We start from the raw sequence: 16,610 nt of genomic DNA on the forward strand, positions 1-16,610 counted from the left end.
TATTTTTCTCTCCACAGACCGTGCCTGACCTATCATGAGTCTCCAGTACTTTCCGTTTAACTTTAGTTCTGAACCCTGGCAGAGTCTTCATAAAAGTGGAAAATTTGTCAAGAACTACAAGGGGGTAATACTTGAACCCCGGAATGACAATATTATACGACAATTATGGTACTCTCCTTCCCTACAGCACATTACCAGCACAGTAACGGCACATGTCAATGTCATCTGGATGGATAGCAAATTCCTCACAATTATGAATACAGGTGTATTTTGGTAACACAAATTCGCTGAAACGCGATTGACAAATTGGGGACACTGTTTCCAAAATGAGAACTTTTAAAACGCGTGTGGTTGTAATTTGATTACATCATCAACACCTTAAGCGCTGTTTCTAAAGCACAATCTTTCTATAATGCGGGATTGCACAAGAACACAATTGTCGTGTTATAGAAGAACTATCTGTATCTGAAAAAGAAATCAGTTTAGAGACTGTTAAACCCAGGAGACAGCTTCTTTATCCCTCTGCTCTCTCCTTCAACTTCAACAGTAACCCAAGGGGATTTAATCATCTTTCAGTTCAAGTTTAGAGCTTAACACTTGGAATATTAACCCATCTCATCCCTTTCCAAATGCTGGCAGACCAGCCTTTTCACCATTTTGAATTCTTATTAACAATGCACATTCAATTGAAATGTCCTACAAATCACAAAATGCATACATGCAATAAAAAAAAATGACCGGGTTACAATCAATTGAGATTTCAGCTGACGACAGTTAATGAATATCTATTCATTTCAATGGAGATCCCTAACATTAGTAGAACTAGATTTTAAATCTCTCTGACAAATTTCTCTCGAGACTTCTCTGAAAATGTCCTGGCGCTATGACCAGCAAGCTCACTGAAATGTCGAACTGAACAGTGAGGTTAGACAATGGAGCTCTACAGAGTCAGACATGGTCCTGTCCTCAGCCTATCTCTATGTGTTGACATTTCACATAGGGTCACTGGATACTGCTGGGCGTCTAAGCTGGGGCAAGGAACTAAGGCTAAAGGTATTGCGCTTACTGTTACAAAACGAAGCATATGTTAGAAATTAACGTTTTGGTCATCAATCCTTGCACATACTTGGATTGGTGTGGACTCAATGTGCCGAATGGCTTGCCTCCACACTGTAAAGATTCTATAATACACGGTCACGGGCAGTATCCAGTGACCCTATGTGAAATGTCAACACATAGAGATAGGCTGAGGACAGGACCATGTCTGACTCTGTAGAGCTCCATTGTCTAACCTCAGCGTTCAGTTCGACATTTCAGTGAGCTTGGCACGGTGGCACAGTGGTTAGCACTGCTGCCTCGCAGCGCCAGAGACCCGGGTTCAATTCCCGACTCAGGCGACTGACTGTGTGGAGTTTGCACGTTCTCCCCATGTCTGCGTGGGTTTCCTCCGGGTGCTCCGGTTTCCTCCCACAGTCCAAAGATGTGCAGGTTAGGTTAATTGGCCATACTAAATTGCCCGTAGTGTTAGGTAAGGGGTAAATGTAGGGGTATGGGTGGGTTTCGCTTCGGCGGGTCGGTGTGGACTTGTTGGGCCGAAGGGCCTGTTTCCACACTGTAATCTAATCTAAAAAAAAAATAACATGACTGTGCACTTCCAGCATTTTCTGTTTAGTTTTGTTTCAGATTTCCACCATTTGCAATATTTCACGTTTTACATCTTCAGCTACTCTGGTTATAAACAGAGATGAAGTGATAAGCCTGGGATTTTGTAGTTATTGTAGAATAGGGAAGTTGTGCTGGAACTGCATAAAGCATTGGTTAGGCCACAGCTAGAGAACAGCGTGCAGTTTGGGAATCCACACTGTAGGAGAGATGCAATAACACTGGAGAGGGTGCAGAGGAGATCTACCAGGATGCTGCTTGGGTTGGAGAGTTACCTTACAGCAAAAGAGTTTGAGCGGAGACATGTTAAGATGTATAAAATGAGTGGCATTGGGAGGGTTGGACAGGAAGAAACTTTCACCCATGATGTCTACGAGCTCAGATTTAAGGTAAGGGGCAAAAGGTTTAGAGGAGATGGGAGGAAAATCATCTTCACCCAGAGGGTGGTTAGAATCTGCAACTCACCATCTCTAAGGTTGGTAGAGACAGAAACCATCCTAACATTTAATTAGTAGTTAGGTGTGCACTTACGATGCCAGGGCATACAGGGCATTGGGTCCAGTTCTGGCAAATGGGATTAGAATAGTTAGGTTGTTGCTTTTGACTGGCACACCATGATGGGCCAAAGGGCCTTTTTCTATTCCGGAGGGCTCCACCATTCAATCTGTTCAACATGTCATGACACAGCTCGGTGGTAGGGAGAACTTCAACCCAGAGGACACTACTGCAGCAATACACGAGCCCTCCTGGGATTCTGTAACCTGCATGAATTGGCTACTAACCGCTTTAACTATCTCAGCTATCTCTCAGAAGAGCCACATGATTTATTCTGTTCACAGGGATAATCGACACATGATCAATTAATGGGTCCATGCTAATTAGTTCAGAGAGAACAATTACTCCACCATTCATTTCCTGGAGAACATGTATTGAATAGAAATGAGATTTGAAAAGGAACACTTTGTTCATGACTAGGCTGTTCCCAGGAAGAGATTTGTACTGTATTTTGAAAGTTATTTCAAAAACATTTGATTCACAATAAAAGTCCAATTGTGAAAGGCCTGAGACAGTGCGCTGATAAGCTCTATGCATAATATTTTTAAATGGCTGGGTTAACACTAGAGGATGTGCAACACAATGAAGTAAAATTAAGAAAAGGTAGCTTTTGTGGGTTTCATGAATCACCCCTAGTTGATGGCTGTTTTATTTTCAAATTTTAAGAGTTCAATTTACTCAACAATCTTCAAATTAATCCAGAATATTTTAGCTTGCTCATAAACAGCCCAATGTCAGTCTTTTGCTTCCAAATCTAGTGACTCAGACGATATGGAGGGATTGGTGCCTTGCTTTAACTGGTATCTTAGCTTAAAATGATATACTGATCCTGCCCAGCAACACATGAAGGATTCCCATGCCTGAGTGAACATCCAGTGTCAATGCTGTTCCCCACGACTGTGATGCTGCTGCTGGGACCCCACTCCTCAGGCACACCACTGCAGAGTCCTGAACAGAAATCACCAACCTGTCACATCCAATAAGGCCTGAAGAGACAGGCAAAACCGGAGCAAAACATGTCCTGGGAAGGCCGGGCCTGTGACAAAAGGCCAAATCATGGGGTCAGATATTTACCCAGGCCTCATTGTAGGTCAACTGGCTCCAATGTTCTGTGGTTATGTTACTCGATGAATAGCCATAGGTCTGGGCTATTATTCCACAGAATCAAAATTAACTCTCACCGTGCCAATTAAATAATTGCAAGTTCTCTAAAAGGTGACCCTTAAACTCTTCTAAAAACACAACTAATTCATTAATGCCCTGTAAGGAAGGAAACCTGCTATTTTTATTGGGACATGCAAATCCAGTCCCACATCGATGGGATTGACATTTTACAATCTTTTGAAACTGCTTAACAAGCAATTTTGTTGCACCTAACTATAAGAAAATTCACAGGACTGAAGTGGGAACCAGCACCAACTAGGAATAGGTGAGGACCTGAAACCTGAATACAGGCTGAGGTAACTGGTTGTTGTCAGGAACAACCATTTAACAGATGTTCTTAATAACTTAGGTGACAATAAAATGGCTTCTCAATACAAATAACATGACAAAATGGCTTCAAGGCTGCAAATTGACAATTCTGCCAAAGCTGCATAAAATGGCTTTTAAGTTACTAACTGCTAATTCTGCTATAGTTCCATAAGTGACGAATCACAGTCTGCTTCAATAGGGATTAGCAGACAACACTCCCTTTATAGCTTGGAAATAACTAGAATAGATAAGACATTACTGGTCACCCTATCTGACCTTCAGATGCAGGTGCAATGGCTCGGTTAGTGAGATAAGGGTGGCCTGAGTGTTTGAAAACAAAGTTGGTTCCCAGGAAATATCACTGGACCAAGTAACTGTCAAATAAAGCAGTATCGTGTATTGATTGGTAATTGTCTGAATGTACTGTGCAATCATGGCCTGTACCCCTTCTTTAAGAAAAGTATAAAAACGTTTTTGTTTTAAGCCATGTGCGCAGCCCCCCTGAGGAACACGGAAGTGTATAACCTCTGTGTTCCTGGACGCTCTGGACCCGGCCGCATGAAGAAATAAAGAAGGAAGTGTTGAAGAACCCGACTGATTGTGAGTACTTACTGACCGATCACCGAACAGAGAGACCTACCCGCCCCACCCCCTTCACAGGCTGTAAGTTTGACCTTGTTAGTAATTTTCATATCCTAATAAAAGTAACTGTAATTCAAAAGTAATTCAGTGCTGTAAAACTATTTAAGACTTCCCGAGGATGTAAAATGAATCAACTTCATTCTTCAAAATTAACATCAGAAGTGATAACTCCAAATTAAAGTTAAGAAGCATCCACCTTCAAGACTTGCTTGCTGGTTCAAAGATCATAATGCACTGCCCGAATGACAGCACCATCTCTGTCTCATCGAGCTGAGTGAAAGAAGGCAGTCAGTCAAGCACCTTCAACTCAGTTTCTTAAAAATATTTCATAAGTGGTCAGTCACTGTTTGGTAAGATCATGCCAAACAGGTTATTTCTTGAGCTGTGGAAAAGAACTGCAAAGTAGCGACCATTGGAGTTATTTTTGAACCATCAGCTTGGATACCAGAATGCCAGACATTTACAGTATCAAGTATCTCATTCTGAATTTGACACAATCAATCTCATGCATATTAATATGGCCTATATTCCTGTGATTAATTTGTTACTTTTCTTGCAATTGTGACTATGTGACAAAAATACTTCAGTGATGGCACAGCACTTTTAAGATATCAGTTGGTCATGAAAAATGCTATATACATTCAATGTCACTTCTCCCCTATTGTATTATTTCTTTGTTGCCTCTTTTATGTTTGCACCATGTTTACAACCAAGCAAAGCCAGTAACACGCTCCTGTGTTATTATGGTATTTTCTATCTCCTACACAATCTATCCTTGTAGCAATATCAATGGCCTACTGAGCGAATTGTCGCTTTTTTTAAAATCCATCACAGCAACTTGCTTCAATTTTCACAACTTCATCATTAGAGTTTGCCACCCAAATCTTAGTCACAATAATTTTGAGCTTGTTTGAATCAAATAAGAAATATGTTTCAGAAATTTGCTCTGTATTGATTCTATTACAGAAAAACAAGCATATATACAAAGAAAAGAATTCATATTTGCGTTGCATTGTGTATATTCTTAGGATGTCTCAAAGATAATTAATTATGTGGCAGTACTTTAGGACTAGTGGAATGTAGGCAAATGTTGCAGACAGTTTGTGTAAAGCATGGTCTCTCAGACAGCAATGAAAAAACTTACCATTGTGTAACTTATTTTGATAATGTTACTCGAGAGATAAATATTAATACCAAGGAGGATTATGATGAAATCTTTACATCTATCTGAACAAATAGTCAGCATCACTGTCTACAATGTCATCTGAAAATAGCACTGATAACAAATCAGTATTCTCCCAGTGCTACAATTGAGATTACATGCTCACATTCTGAAATGGAGATTGTGCCATCTGAATCACGGGTAACGGTGCTGCCAATCATCCAACCTGATTTGCAATTAACAAACAGAATGCCAAACAATAAGACTTTTTCCACATTCTGTTCATTAATCATAAGAATGATTATTGATACAAAATACTATTTAATTACATGAGGCTTACTGAAGCAGGAAACCCTTGCAAGAAATAATTTTCATTGGGGATGCTTAAGACAAAAGGAACTGCAGAAATGATAACCAAGGTAAGAACTATAATTAAAGTAATTTATCTTTTGTAAAATAAATGTCAGTACAACATTGCTACCTCAAATGCAATAGAATTGATCTCATTTGCAGAGGGAAAAGGACAGTGAAATACCCATTACTGTGCTGAGTCAAGGAAAGCAAGTGCCACAATAGAAATTTAAGTGAATCGGAGTCATCACTTAGTTTCAGTCTTAGCTCAGTGATAGCACTCTTTCAATTTAGTTAGATGACTGGAATTTCAACACATAACTTACACTGACAGCTGCACTATCTCAAGGTGCTGTACGCCTGAAGAGATGCCTGACTGAAAGGCCATCTACCTGTTCAGATAAACAAAAAAGTGTGTGGCCATTCTGCAGTGTCTGGTAATTTGCTTGATATCCTAGCCAAACTTAATCCATTAAGAAAGGGTTAATTGATCATTCACCTCATTGCTGACTGTGGGATTTTACTTGGATGCAACATTTTTTTGCCTAACGAGGTGATTATAATTCAAAAATATTCAACTAGCTATGAGACATTTTTGAACATCCTGTATACATTGGAAGGTGCTTTATAAATTTTAAATTTCATACACAGAAGACAATTTACATTGCTGTGCAATACTATACACTGGCTCTGAAACATTCAACAGATGGAGACATTGCTTGTTTAAATGAAAGTCGTTAAGGTTTGAAGGAAATGGTTAAAGGTAAACTGCAAGGGAAAGGTAGGTAGCTCAATGGTCATTTGTCGTCTTGGCTTATATTTTATAGTTACTGTTCTTGAAATATTAAAAAGCTGATAACTGAAAGCTGATCAGATACAGACCGCAGTGCAATCAAAATGGTGTTATACAGGCTACCATGCAGAATACAGATATCACCTCCTGGGCATTAGCTTCACCAGAATGACAGTAATCACTAATAGATGGAAAAAGGCGATAAGGCCAGTCAAAGAAGACCTGGTGAGTTACATATAAAGGAGGGACTTGAATAGAAGGACATGACCTGGGCTGAAGTGAAAGAGATTGTGGGCCAGGGGCAGAGTGTTGCTGCCTACAGATTCTCCAATCCTGTGTCAGACAAAAGCTCTGTCTGTCACTACTGGGGTTTGGATTCGAAGGCAACCCACACTGATGAGACTAAAGTTTTCTCTATGTCATTCGCAAAGGTCCTATTGAAAATCAGGTCTGGGCAAAATCAATTGAGTTAAGGCTGGAAGTTAAGACTGTGTGCTATAGGGCTGGTTCCAAATTATTCCTGAAGAAGGGCTTATGCCCGAAACGTCGATTCTCCTGCTCCTTAGATGCTGCCTGACCTGCTGCGCTTTTCCAGCAACACATTTTCAGCTCTGGTTCCAAATTATTCAGGCCGGAAAGGCCAGATGGATGCTGCAAAAACGGGGAAGAAATTTAGTCTGAGGCTGCAGGCAGCATTCCCTTCAGCAATTCACCACAAAAAAATCCTCTCAGCTCACCCAATTCTTCGTGGTAAAATTCTATAAGAGCGTCAAAATAAAACTGTTAAAGTAGAATATAGAATGATAAGTTTGCAGTCTGCCATCAGGATGCACTGTCAAATTACCGTTTACAATTTGTTACCCTATCCACTGACAAGGCTTTGGCCCTTTCTCATGCTCAAATAAATAAGGTCAACAGATGGAGTCAAAATGATCAACAATCAGAGATATGGTTAGGTTTATTTTTTATTCCCCAAGACATCTGTTCTAACCACTCAAGTCCATAACTTGTGAATGAATCACTGCCAAATTTCAATCTCAAAGCGCAGATGATGACAGGTTTTATTAAGTGCAGTTAGACGTGTGAAAATCTATAGAATCCTTTCAAATCACAAACTCAAAGCGACCAACCAGATTGCAACTGGGCATCTGCATCAAAAAAAATCTGTTGCAAATCCATTTGAGGATTTATTTTTAAAAAAAGGGAACAGTGCACATTAGTGAGGGATAATAAGGGTCAGCCGGTTGGCACATGATCCATTTAACCTGATCCCAATCCAGAATGAAATGGTTTTCTTTTCACATGCTGCAGAGATTGACTCTAATGAGTTGAGACAGTTTTAATTCACTTCCCGTGTCATACCTCCTTGGGCTAAAAACCAAATGCTGAAAATCAAGTTCTGCTATTTCCAAAGTTGTTACAGAAGTTAAAGGTTGCAAAATCCATCCATTTACCCACTTGTTTTTTGTCCATGTTTTCTGTACTTAACAATGATTACTATTTAACACAAATAAATCCGTTCTAGCTACAGATAAATAATTATGAACCATTGACAATGACTCTACTAAATAAAACACTAACCAATCCCATTCTAAAACTCCCCCTATACACACACACACACTGAAAACAAAGATTGCATGGGTGTCACAGGTGGAGGGAAAGACTGGGAAAACAGTCAAAGCTTCCTATCCACAGAATTTGCTGAGATGATCCTTTTGGCTTGTCAGGATTGCCTGCTACTCGGTGTTCCTTCTCCGTGTACTAACACTTACTGCAGAAGGCACTGAGTGATGGTTTCACATTTATGATGTCTCTGACTTACTAATTAAGAGCCACAGTTTCCAGCTATTGATGAGTGAAATAAAGTGGCTTTTTCAGCCTTGAATTGTTTTACTGCAGGGTAAAGGGCAGCTCTTTCCTTTCCACAGGCCCAAAGTTTCTGCTGAAATATTTACACCTACAACCTGTCATGTTATGAGGGAGCCAATCACTTAACTGTTGGAAGGTAGAGAGCTTTTACATCGATAATAGGTCACCACTTACCAGACTAATCAGCTACTCGTTACTGATTGAATTTCCCTTGGCTTCAGCTTATCTGTAGTAACTCCTCTCTCTGCTTGAACCAACAGCAATACAAGCAGCACTTACTATGAGTATCAGATAATGTGCTTTTTAGAAAGGTTGAAATGCCTTGCAAAACCCTTTCTAAAAGTTATTTTCTCATTTCAGCCCGCAATCAGAAATGCAAAAGAAAGTGGCTTTTACAACTCACTGACAGAATTCAACCCAACTCAGCAGTAAAATGGGAAATTCTTTTAGACTTGGTAGTTCTGCACAGAGTGGGATAGCCCGGTTGAGTTGGTAACTCTGTCCCAAACAAACAAGAAAGGTGATAACAGATCAGTGCAATGGCAACCGATTGAAATGGTAAACTGTTACAGCCGTGTTTCTACGCACAGAAAATGATTTTCTTTTTATTACCTTTACTTAGATCTACAGAAAAATTGTAAACAGCTATGGGCCTGGAATGACGTGGGCCGTGTGAGGTCCGCCTGGTCAGTATACTTGAGGATTGTGTTGAAGAGGTGTCTGCCTGACTTGCACTTGAATCTGGAACAGTCCGGAATATCTGTAATGAACAAAGCATAGATTTGGCTCAAAGCCGATGACAAAATTAGCATCAATCCATTTATATCAACCCTTGTCCTGGATGATAAAGTACAGTTAAGCCAAAAATAACTTGCTTCACATTTTCTAATGCATCAAATTTCAGGGTAGTGTAAAGATGTTACAAAGCTCCTAAAAATAGGTTACACGTCATATTATGTAATATTATGGTAATTACTCTGTGCATTACCTTAACTCAAACCCTATCAGTTTCCATACTTACTGGGTTGAACTTTGTCACAATGGCCCCAGTGGTGGTCTGGAAAGCCAGGGAAAACCTGCAGCAGCTTTTTGGAAAGCCATAATTGGCTTTCAAGCCTGTGTTGTAGTCAATGAATTATCATTGAAGTTGCTATCCCTTTAAAGTTGACAGCCATCGGCTAAGCATGGTGGCCACTGCTGAAAGTACACATTGCCAGGTGACTCAGTGGACAGACATGGAGTCATGGGTGACCATGGCAACGTTCACACAGGGGTATTGGTGAAGCTGCAGAGGGTGTTGCTATGTAAGTGGTCAATATTGCTGCTAGCTCTTCTGTGGGTCGTAAGAGTTCTCAATCAGGAATTTCTCCTGCCAAACCTGCTGGGTTCACCAGGTAGTCTCCCCACGCAGCGACAAGAAGCCAGCATTAATGGGAAGATTATCTTAATTGGCAAGACGAAAGTGGAACTGAACGATATACTTTGTAAACAGCTAAACTGATCATCATGCGGACAGACATTGGCTGATCACAGATGTTGTTGCTTAATTTCAAAAGATAAACTGCAGGATATTACTCTTTAAGAGTCATTGTGTATTTGAATAATATTTTATCGTGCATTTTAGAACTTTGCAATTACATTGCTACACCCAGTCGACTCTGTTACTCAGGGTATTATTAAGAGCATGAGATGAATAAAGATTAACGCAATGAATTGATTGAAATACCAGAATGACTCAATAAATTTACTTCATGATAATTGAAAAGACTGCCAAGAAAGTAATAAAAATACAACGATTTTACAATCAATTGGTCTGATTTCTTGTAGTCTCAATTTTCAGTTCAAAACAAAGTCACATAAATCTGCAGACAAAACAAGTCTTATGGGAGACTGATGATCACAGTGCTGTTGAGCTGATTATATGCACCTTCCACTAACTAGAAGAACTCAGTGTACATGTTTGAGTTTCTGAGATCCTTCTTAATATATCTCCCTGAAGAGCTGGAGTGGATAATGAAGGGGAATTAATGTCAGTTACTGCACACAACTGACAAGAGGCTTTTACCTTCTAAGACACCATTTAAACACAAAGACAATTCATAAAAGATGTTCCCGTGAAGATTAACTCTTTGATATCATTCAATCACATATGTTACGGAGATCAATTGCCTTGGAGATAACTCTATTGAAAATGCTTAAACCAGCTTGCAACTAAAGAAGCTTAAAGGATGCTTAATCATAATAGCTTTAGTAAAATGTCTAACAGGGATATACAGGAAAACCATCATTACTTTATCAAACAACAAGTCCATTCTTATGTTGACAAATATATGAGAGTTGCCTGGAACCATACATGGTGAAACCAGCTACGAATGAAGTTATTTTAGACTTAATAGTTTCTAATAAGGCAAGATCGGTTAGTTACATCATCATAAAGAATCTGTTGAGGAAGAAGTGATCATAATACAACTGAATTGTGATATACTCTGATTCAAAACAACCACTGTAGGTTTATATAAAGCTATTTACATTGATATGAGGGTAGAATTGGCTAATGTTGACTGGGGAATTTGTCAAGGAGAAAGTGAGGACAGCAGATGCTGCAGATCAGAGTCAAAAAATGTGGGGCTGGAAAAGCAGAGCCGGTCAGGCAGCATCCGAGGAGCAGGAGAGTCAACGTTTTGAGCATCAGGAATGTGGAGGGGGGCCAAGAGGGTGGAGAGATAAATGGGAGGGGGGTGCAGCTGGGGGGAAAGGTAGCTGGGAATGTGATAAGTAGACGTAGGTGGGGGGGGGGAATGCTGATAGGTCCGCATCCCTTCCCATTTATCTCTCAGCCCCCTTGCCACCACTGACATTCCGAATGAAGAGCTTATACTCGAAACATCAACTCTCCTGCTCCTTGGATGCTGTCTGACCGACTGTGCTTTTCCAGGGCTGGGGAATTTGACTACTCGGCACAATGTTAGATATATAGCAGGAAGCATTTAAAGAAACAGCTTAAAATGCTCACCAAAAATATACTCCATTAAAATACCAAAAGTCAGTGAAAGAGATCCACCTTATTGGTGAAGTTAAACTTAGCACTTTATTAAATGAAAAGGCTTGTAATATTGTGAAGGATCGTAGCAGACCTCAGGATTTAGAAAGACTTGGAACCCAATAAAGGTCAACAGCAAAGCTGATAAAAATGGGGGAAAACAAGAGTAAACAGTCCAGGGATACAAAAGCAGATCGCAAGAGACTTTTACACATCTATAAAAACAAAAAGAGCAGCTAAAGTAAGTGGTGCTTCCTTAGGGAGAGAGAGAGAGAAACAGAATTGTGTTGCCTGAGATGAAGTGTGGCAGTGAATGTAAAAGCAGGTGGTAAATTGGCTCAAGGGCACGTATGTAATTATATCTTTCTCAGCGTATTACGTATGCACGCATAGCAGATGGCCCCATTTTAATGGGTAGGTGGGCAGGAGATTCTGCGCCCCACCAGCATCTCCTTGTTCGAAATCTTAGACTACACTTAAAAGGCAACATCTCACTCAGCAACCAGGACCAGCACTCAACTCCTGTTAAGGGCTCCTGCCCGAAACGTCGATTTTCCTGCTCCTCGGATGCTGCCTGACCTGACATGCCTTTCCAGCACCACTCTGATCTTGACTCTAATCTCCAGCATCTGCAGTCCTCACTTTCATCCTGTTCATCACCCCAACTGGAGGTGTTAGAGAGGAGGCAAAAGTAGCGTCATATTTCAGCAATACCTCCTAAGAGATTCTCCAGACGTTTGCCCAGGAGAGAAGGGAAGCTCGTTTCTCCAGGGATGACAACAGGCATAAGCTGCAGAGGGTCAGCACGTGTTGGGTAGTTCAGGAGAACCTGACTGCAGTGCCCCAAAAGGCACTGTGTGATCTACTGCGCACACTCTGTTCAATGCTCCATGCCATTGAGTGAGAGTTGTCATTGTAAGGTTGTCACACACAAGATCGAACACCAGGCATCTCCATCAGTCCCCTCATAAGCAATCAATGTCTATCACTGCAGGGACCATTGTAACACTATTGGCAATAGCGTGGTGCTGCCTCTCGTTAGTCTGTCTCGGTTCACAGTTAAAATGTAAAGGAGCTACAAGACTCAGCAGTTAATGTGCCGCCAGCTCACTGACTTTAATGCACCAATCTGAAAGCTTTTCACCAGGTCACAGACACAAATGATACTTCAGGCTGAATTCTTCAGAGATATCTCAGGCACGCCCATCACATGATGCTTTATTGATTTACACCAACTGTAGCTCTTTGATGGCAGTGAGCCACTTTTCATAGAAACAGAGAAAATAGGGGCAGGAGTAGGCCATGCAGCCCTTCAAGCCTGCGCCATCATTCATGGCTGATCATGCAATCTCAGGATCCGTCTCCCGCTTTCTCTCCATCACTGCAGTGAATTGATAAGACATTGATTGCTTATGAGGGGACTGATGGAGATGCCTGGTGTTCGATCTTGTGTGTGACAACCTTACAATGACAACTCTCACTCAATGGCATGGAGCATTGAACAGAGTGTGCGCAGTAGATCACACAGTGCCTTTTGTGGGCGGCACGGTGGCACAGTGGTTAGCACTGCTGCCTCACAGCGCCTGAGACCCGGGTTCAATTCCCGCCTCAGGCGACTGACTGTGTGGAGTTTGCACTTTCTCCCCGTGTCTGCGTGGGTTTCCTCCGGGTGCTCCGGTTTCCTCCCACAGTCCAAAAGATGTGCAGGGTCAGGTGAATTGGCCATGCTAAATTGCCTGTAGTGTTAGGTAAGGGGTAAATGTAGGGGTATGGGTGGGTTTCGCTTCGGCGGGTCGGTGTGGACTTGTTGGGCCGAAGGGCCTGTTTCTACACTGTAATGTAATCTAATCTAAAAATCTAACCCTTGATCCCTGTACCTGCAAGGGCCATGTCCAGCTCCCTCCTGAAAATATCTAATGAACTGACCTCAAAACCTTTCTCTGGTAGAGAATTCCACAGGTTCACAGGTACCCCTTATTCTGAGACTGTGACCCTTAGTTCTGTTCCCCTCCCAACATTGGGAACATTCTTCCCACACGTAGCCTGTCCACTCCCATCTGCATTCAGAATCTGTTAATAACTAACATATCCTCCACCACATTCATCTAACAATTAATGGACATCACAGCCCTGTGGAATGATGTCTCTATCTGTATCCATCAATAACACAGATATTAAAATTAGAATCCCTACAGTGTGGAAACAGGCCCTTCGGCTCAACAAGTCCATACTGACCGTCCGAAGAGTAACCCCACCCAGACCCATTACTCCATATTTACCCTCACTAATGCACCTAACCTACACACCCCTGAACACTATGGGCAATTTAGCATGGCCAATTCACCTGACCTGCACATTTTTTTTTGGATTGTGGGAGGTAACCGGAGCACCCGGAGGAAACCCACGCAGACACTGGGAGAACGTACAAACTCCACACAGTCAGTCGCCTGAGGCGGGAATCGAACCCGGATCCCTAGCACTGTGAAGCAGTAGTGCTAACCACTGAGCCACCATGCCGCCCTAAATGGGGATCATGCCCATTTACCCATGCTGACGTCTGTTAATGGTTGTCTCTTTCCACAGCAGAAGAACACGGTAAGCACGTAAATGCAGACAGTGGTGGTGTGATTGGGTGAAGACAGCTAAGTTGAGGAACAAGTCACCGAGCTGGCAGGATAGCAGGGGTAAAATCTGTCTGCTGAAGGGGAAAACTGATATCTAAAGCCACCTGATGAAAAAGCCTCCAATCTGCTGTCTCACAAAACATTAATCACCAACAAAACCTTGCGTAAGGATGGCAGCTCACGACACTGAGAAACCTTTATGATTTTGTGCAGCCACCAGATTACACTCCCAAGCCAGGACGTAATAAAAGAGTCTCAGCCGCACGGCCTATCTCTGCCAGCCTTCTGAGGTAAACCTCGGAAGAGAAATAATTATGAGCCTTAGAGGAAACGCCATCAAGCATCCATCACCTTTCACCTACCATCAGTAGAGAGACATTCACCTCAGTGGGTAATCTATCTCGAATAGTCTCAGGATCACATTCTGGTCAGTACAGCTGGAGGTACAAGGAACAACTGAGGTCGCTGATACTCTGAGGACTGCTGGAGAACAGGCCCCTGCTGGGTCGAGGACTGATGATGTGTCTTTGGACTCAGCCATTAATGAGCTGATGGAGATGCAGAGGCAAGCAGGGCAACTTCAGATAGAGACCTTACACAGACTGGATTGTAGGGCAGAGGGGTCGAGCAAGTTTTTATTTAATGTTGTGATATTGCCATTGAGTGCACGGCAGCTTTGTAGATCGGTTGCCGTGGAGAGCCATGTCCAGTCGAACAAGCAGCTTTGGTCAGGTGTACACTCAGACCTCCATTCAGAGGTTCAGTAAAGGAGACTTGAGGGACTTTAGCCTTCCTGCAGAGACTGTGACCCTTCCCACTGCCGGGAAGTGACAGGCAGACACCCTGCAACTGGCATAACCTGCCCTCTGCCACGGTGAACAAGGGAAATCGGTAAACTCAGATGTATTTGTAGGTCGTTGACTGGCAGACGCAGCACAAGTAGCTATTGGAAATTCAGCTGTAATGGTCAGCACCATGGGACTCACATTGCCTGTCGAGCCACCTGGCTACGGATCTGCCTACCGGGGGGGGGGGTGGCAGAATCAGGCGACAGTGTCTCTATTTAGATGGTTCTGACACTGCCTTTCACACAACCGTCCTCATCAAGCAGTCCTCAAGAGAGCTGCATGCTCCAGTTGGAAGAGTTCCCAGAAAAGGACCATCAAGGGGAGAGTTCCCGAACACCTTCGCTGGAGAGCAGGATACTGCCTTTACAACTTTAATGTGACCAATGATTTCCATGTCAACAACCTGGTCTCCCACTCAGTGAACCATCCCTGATTGTCATGGGCGTTTTACTTTCTTTCTTTGCCTAATTAACTAATGTATCATGTCTGAACCGCTGTTTCTTAACAAACTCAATAATCTATTGCTTCAAGTCATCAACTACCCATATTAAATAACTCTGATCAGAGACCACCCGCCCAGAATCAGCACCTGTTATATGGGCAGGGGAGTGACAGTATGGATATTCAGTCTAGAATTCCAAAAGGATCACTTTTGGATCTTTATGACTAACAATCATATTGATGGCTCAGTTAAAGTTTAGAGATGATACATAGCTGAGTGGAAGGTCAACTATGGAGAATTACAATGAGGCTGTAAAGTAATATAGACAGGTTAAGTTAGAGGATAACAAGGTGGAACATGGAGTGTATGTGGTCAAGTCTTCTGTGATGCTGTACACTGATGTAGCAGTAATAGAAAAGTACTACATTATTTTTAAATAGGTACAAAACTTTGAGAGATTGAAGTTCAGACAGACCTGGGTGCACTTTAACAAGGGAGAGTGCAAGTTAGCGCTAAATATTTTGAAAAAAACGAACTGTGGATGCCAGGAATCTGAAGCAAAAACAGAAATTGCGAGAGGAACTCAGCAGGTCTGGCAGCATGTATGGAGAGAACGCAGAGTTAATGTTTCAAGTCCAGTAACCCTTCTTCAGAACTCAGAACCATTCTGAAGCAGAGTCACCGGACCCGAAACGTTAACTCCGCTTTCTCTCCACAAACGCTTCCACACCTGCTGAGTTTCTCCAGCAATTTCTGTTTTTGTCTGTTTCAGATTCTGAAGGGGCTTAACAAGGTGGATAGAGAATTACTTTTACTGACTGAAGAACCTGGAATGTGGGCACACTCTGCAGGTAAAAGGTTGATCATTTTGAAGTGAAATAAGGAAAGACATTTCCCAAAATTCTTTAGACAGCAAGATGTAGGTGTGCTACCTCTGAGAATATTAGAGACTGAAATAAATTTTGGGTCTCTCAGGGAATGACGGGACAGAGTGAAGTGGAAGCAAAAGATTAGCTGTAATCAGTAATGCTCAACGTTGTGACGTCAAGGCCGAAGTCAAGTCATATCTCAAATTTTAAAATTAGCTTGAGGGAGATACCTGCAGGTGAAACGGTGAAAATGCATCAAACTGTTGGCAACTGTTTTGTA

The 16,610-nt window shown here is 42.0% G+C and overlaps 1 protein-coding gene across 3 annotated transcripts in view; it reads right to left on the reverse strand.

Moving 5' to 3' along the window:
- The window catches only part of arhgap10 (Rho GTPase activating protein 10), a 194,810-nt gene that overhangs the window by 22,967 nt on the left and 155,233 nt on the right, over positions 1–16,610 (reverse strand). For all 3 annotated transcript variants that reach the window (XM_087974804.1, XM_087974745.1, XM_087974859.1), the window contains one exon: positions 9,120–9,267. In XM_087974804.1, the coding sequence (XP_087830930.1) occupies positions 9,120–9,267 (148 nt within the window). The remainder of the gene's footprint in view (positions 1–9,119; positions 9,268–16,610) is intronic.

This window comes from Chiloscyllium plagiosum, unplaced genomic scaffold, assembly GCF_037043375.1.
Source record: "Chiloscyllium plagiosum isolate Xiang-an unplaced genomic scaffold, Cpla_swu_hap1 HiC_scaffold_1, whole genome shotgun sequence".
Lineage (NCBI taxonomy): Eukaryota > Metazoa > Chordata > Chondrichthyes > Orectolobiformes > Hemiscylliidae > Chiloscyllium > Chiloscyllium plagiosum.